Source organism: Chrysemys picta, chromosome 7 (assembly GCF_011386835.1).
Source record: "Chrysemys picta bellii isolate R12L10 chromosome 7, ASM1138683v2, whole genome shotgun sequence".
NCBI lineage: Eukaryota > Metazoa > Chordata > Testudines > Emydidae > Chrysemys > Chrysemys picta.
This window is the reverse complement of record NC_088797.1, coordinates 74,653,527-74,657,891: the sequence shown is the minus strand read 5'-3', so window position 1 is coordinate 74,657,891 and position 4,365 is coordinate 74,653,527. Positions and strand designations below refer to the sequence as shown.

General features: G+C 40.2%; 1 protein-coding gene across 2 annotated transcripts; it reads left to right on the top strand.

Annotated features, from left to right (window-relative positions):
- The first annotated feature begins 390 nt into the window (after positions 1-390).
- Positions 391-4,144, top strand: LRIT2 (leucine rich repeat, Ig-like and transmembrane domains 2). 2 transcript variants are annotated; one of them, XM_005294025.4, is made up of 2 exons: positions 391-1,172; positions 3,085-4,144. In XM_005294025.4, exons 1-2 carry the CDS (start codon positions 404-406, stop codon positions 3,891-3,893), a joined length of 1,578 nt encoding a protein of 525 aa, XP_005294082.3. In that variant the 5' UTR covers positions 391-403; the 3' UTR covers positions 3,894-4,144. The 2 variants fall into 2 exon arrangements, with proteins under 2 accessions (XP_005294082.3, XP_042710718.2); XM_042854784.2 differs by having other exon boundaries at positions 391-1,179; positions 3,074-4,144.
- The last annotated feature ends 221 nt before the right edge of the window (positions 4,145-4,365 follow it).

Genomic DNA, 4,365 nt, shown 5'->3' with positions numbered 1-4,365 from the left:
ATGCTCCTGCTCCAGTGATAGCTTTGGAAGGTAAGAAATGTTGGCATCTTAATAATAATCTTCAGAAGAGTGTTTTGGAAATTCTTAGTGTGGATTGGGCAGTCTTGTGAATACTAGCCAATAATACATGGCCGTATGTTGTGGATAGCTCTAATATTGTTTGGGTATTACTAGTTTGAGTAAATAATAAGATATCTGGGATATGTATTTTAAGATAATTTTTATTGGGTTAAATTTTTCTTTTGCAGGGAGAGGGAAGTTAACCATATCTAATAATACATTGCTTATGAGAGTGTCCTGTTTCCAGTTCCCAGTGTACATATTAGGTAGAACAGTTTGTTACCCAGGAGCACAGTGTGTTAGCTAACACTTTACTGATTTCCTCTCTAGGAGTTTGCTGTGCATGTCTACATCCCTGAGAAAGATACCTGGAGACATCCCTCAAGACATCAGAAAAATTAGAATAGAAAACTCTCATCTAACAGAACTGCCTCGTGGGTCATTCTCCAATGCCAGTGCCTTGGAATACCTTTGGTTGAATTTTAATAATATCACAGTTATGCACCTAAAGAGCTTAGAATACCTGAAGGATCTGACAGAGCTGAGATTGCAGGGAAACAAGTTAAGTTCAGTTCCATGGACAACATTTCAAGACACTCCAGCTTTAAAAATATTGGATCTAAAGCACAATAGACTGGATGTTCTTCCAGAGCATGCACTCAGGTATCTGCCCAACCTGACCTACTTAGACTTATCCTCAAATCAGCTTACTGTCATATCCAGGGATGTCTTCTATAATTGGCCTGTGTACCAGAAAACCCAGCAGTCTGAGAGGAAGATGGAAGCTATTTCCAACGCTGTCCTGGCTTTACATGATAACCCATGGATCTGTGACTGTCGCCTTAGGGGATTTGTCCAGTTTATCAAATCTGTTAGCCCACCAGTTATTCTGATGAATTCTTATTTAACTTGTTCAAGCCCTAAATTTAGGGCAGGGAAGTTCTTTCATGAAGTGGAGCTCAACAGTTGCATGAAACCATTAACCTCATCCCTTGACTCCAACCTGACTGTACATGTGGGATTGAATGTTACTATGGTTTGCTTGGTAGAGGGCAGCCCCTCCCCAGCAGTCTGGTGGACCTATGGCCTAAAACATTTAAGGGCATTTAATGGTAAGCAATGGTTTCTATTTTTTATTTACAATGTAAGGAGTGGGAGTTAGTTCCTTGTCTACTAGTGAGTCGTTCATACATCACCTAACCATTAAAATTATTTGAAATAACACAGTTAGCAGGCTCTGGTCAGAAACGGCGCAGAGCAGTCATGGAGACTAAGTGCAGCAAAGCTATTTCAAGTAGGATTTCAGAGTCAATTTGGGAAGGGAGAAGCAGAGACTTTCACCAACAAGCTTCTCTCTTTTCTGTGATCATAAGTATGGTGAAAAAATAGGAGACTGTGGAAAAAAAAGATAGATTGTCCAAGGGCAGGTGCTTACAGGCCTTTTCCTGTTCCTAACGTTTCTTATGTTCTTATGGCTTTTCACACAGACAATACAGCAGCTCTGCTATCTAACTGCTAATATAAACCTACAAGTTTTTCTACAAACCAAAATATATTCCCCTGGTTCTTGCATAAAACAATAGGTCACAGAGTTTGCTTGCTCTATTCCCTTCTGGATTTTGTCTCTCTTAATGAAGTCATCTCTTCTCCAAAGACTACAATCCAAAATTCATTACCAGTCCTCTTTTCCCCCCACAGCTTAGATCCTTAGAAGACTCCATCTCATACTGACTGCCTTCAGTAGTACAATTTTCATAAGATCATTTTTTATAATGCATCCAATTTTCTACACAGAATTCTGAGTGGCACTACCACTCCTGATACTTAAACGAAATAGTGTTAATCATAAATCCCAGTATATTATTTGCTTTTATTTTAATGTTTTATCAGCATTTGTTATTTTCCCTTAACAAGCTACATATTACATCAATTCTATATATTCTCTCTTGTCATATATCCATAACCACTGTATCTAAATAGATTAGACAGAATATTTTCAACTAGTAGCAAATGCTATTGTTAAGATTGTTTTTCAGTTTCCATCCAATCCACCATATGTTGCTCATAATTTTCTTCAACAAATTCCTTTGAGGCTGAAATTTGCCTTGTCTGGTATAATGGACGATAGAATTTACCTCAGAATACATGTCCATATCCATTAAAACACTTTCTCTTTGATTTATTATCACTTATGGAAGCCATTTGAACTGCAGAGCATGTAAGAATAAGGAGGCTTTTGCTGGGAGATAAAAATAGGAACTCTTTGTGCATTTCCCCTCGATTTTTTTTTAATGATTTCACCTGTATTTAAAAAATCTGTATGTGTGTACATCAGCAATCCAGCACAATAATGAGCAAATGTACAATAACAACCAGTAAGGCAATGGGAGAAATGCGATTAAGATACTGAATATCATCACTACCTTCCAAGGAGCTAGGGAAACAGTGATTTCAACCAAAGAATCTGAAAATGATGAAAACATATCATGACATTTTCCTCTAATGTTGATCTCAGCTGAGTATATATCTAAGCCTGGACAGCCTAGGTAGCAATACACTATGTCCACACCTTGGGTCATATGTAACTTTTTGCTGACCTAGTTGTTCATCTGTATTTAATGTAGTCATAACACCTGTGTTCTGCATTTCTCATGAAGCAAGTGGGTTATCATGTTCCTGACCTATTTCTCCCCTCCTCCCCAAAGCACACATCTGCCATGTGATGTCATGCTGTTCCCATGAGATGGAACATTATTCAATGAGTTAGACTGGTTAGAAAATGGAGGGGCAGGTAAAAGAAACAGCCACAATATTTTCATGAAATTTTAGGTCTGAGGTTAGTTTTTGTTTGGGATTTTGAGTTATAATTTCCTGACCCCCTACCTACCAAGAAGTCCTTATTTCTCTCAGGGTAACTCACAGTCAGGGGATGAAGTTAATTCCTAGAGTCCCCGTGCCTATAACACAGCTGGTGGTGAGTAGTACAGCCTGACATGTCTGCTCTTGCTCTCCTTTTCTCTCCAGTGTCCACTACACACATCAGTGAAGATACAATGAAATCAGAGTTGGTGATTCCTTCAGCTCACCTTATGGATGAGGGCAATTACACCTGCATGGCTGCCAACTTCATTGGCAACACCTCTACTATAATCTCCCTGAAGATCCAGGCTCCCAGAATGGTAGCTTCTTCCTCGTCTTTCTCTTCCTCTGTCTCAGAAGAGAATGCCTATGTTGATGTGAGGATTGCCAAACAGACGGTGTATGGAATTACGCTGGAGTGGTATGCAGTGACTGAGAATCCAGGAGAAACTTGGTACACCCTCCACTTTGGGAAGTATGACGACTCCAAGAAGGAGATGATTTACATTGGCCCGGGCACCAACACATACTCAGTCAATGACTTGCTCCCAGCTACCAAGTACGAGGTGTGTGTCACTTTAAGGAACCAGACACCCCGAAAGGGCCAATGCATTGTGTTTGTCACAGGCAGTGACATCAGTGAACTGGAGCAGAGGGAGAAGCTCATCCATATCATCATCATTGTGTGTGCCATGGTGCTGGCAGTCCCTGCTGGGATGTATGCGTGCACCACAGAGACTCGGCTTAACTGCATGGAGAAGTGTGCTGGATTCTGCCACAAGAATCGCAAAGGGCAGAAGAACCTGAGAGCAGGCAACAAAGAAAACACCTTTGACAGCTTGCCAACGGGCAGCGAGGAGGGGCTCTGTTACCGAGACTCCAGTGAAGACAAGAGAAAGCCAAGGTCTCCGGAGGACAAGGAGAAACCCGACAAACACAAACCTAATCACAGAAATAGCGCTGATCTCTATTAGCTGATAAAAATTCAATCCCATATTAGAGTAGATCAAGTTAAATATGGAAAGGTCAACAAAAATGTACATACACCTAGGGCTCTGTGTTACATAAACACTGGGCATGTGCTATGCAGACATACAACCTTGTTTTTCAAAGGATTTTGGCAACATCTGAAACTTTAAGGAAAAACGGGGTTATTGGTAAGCAGGAGAGTAATGCATGACATGCACATTGCTGGCAGGGGAGCTGATATACATACTTCCAGCTACCTGGGAAATTCAATTAAATAGAGGACAGATACATGGCATTGTAATCTTTACAAATTATTTATACATGGACAACCCTTGGGGAAATTACTGAGATAAATTTATTCTAGTATTTTCACACACACATATATATATATCCATCCTATTAACTATTTGAGCCACAAAAATGGCTCCTTCAGCCCTTACTGCAGCTTAATGCTGAGAGACAAAATGATATCCAATG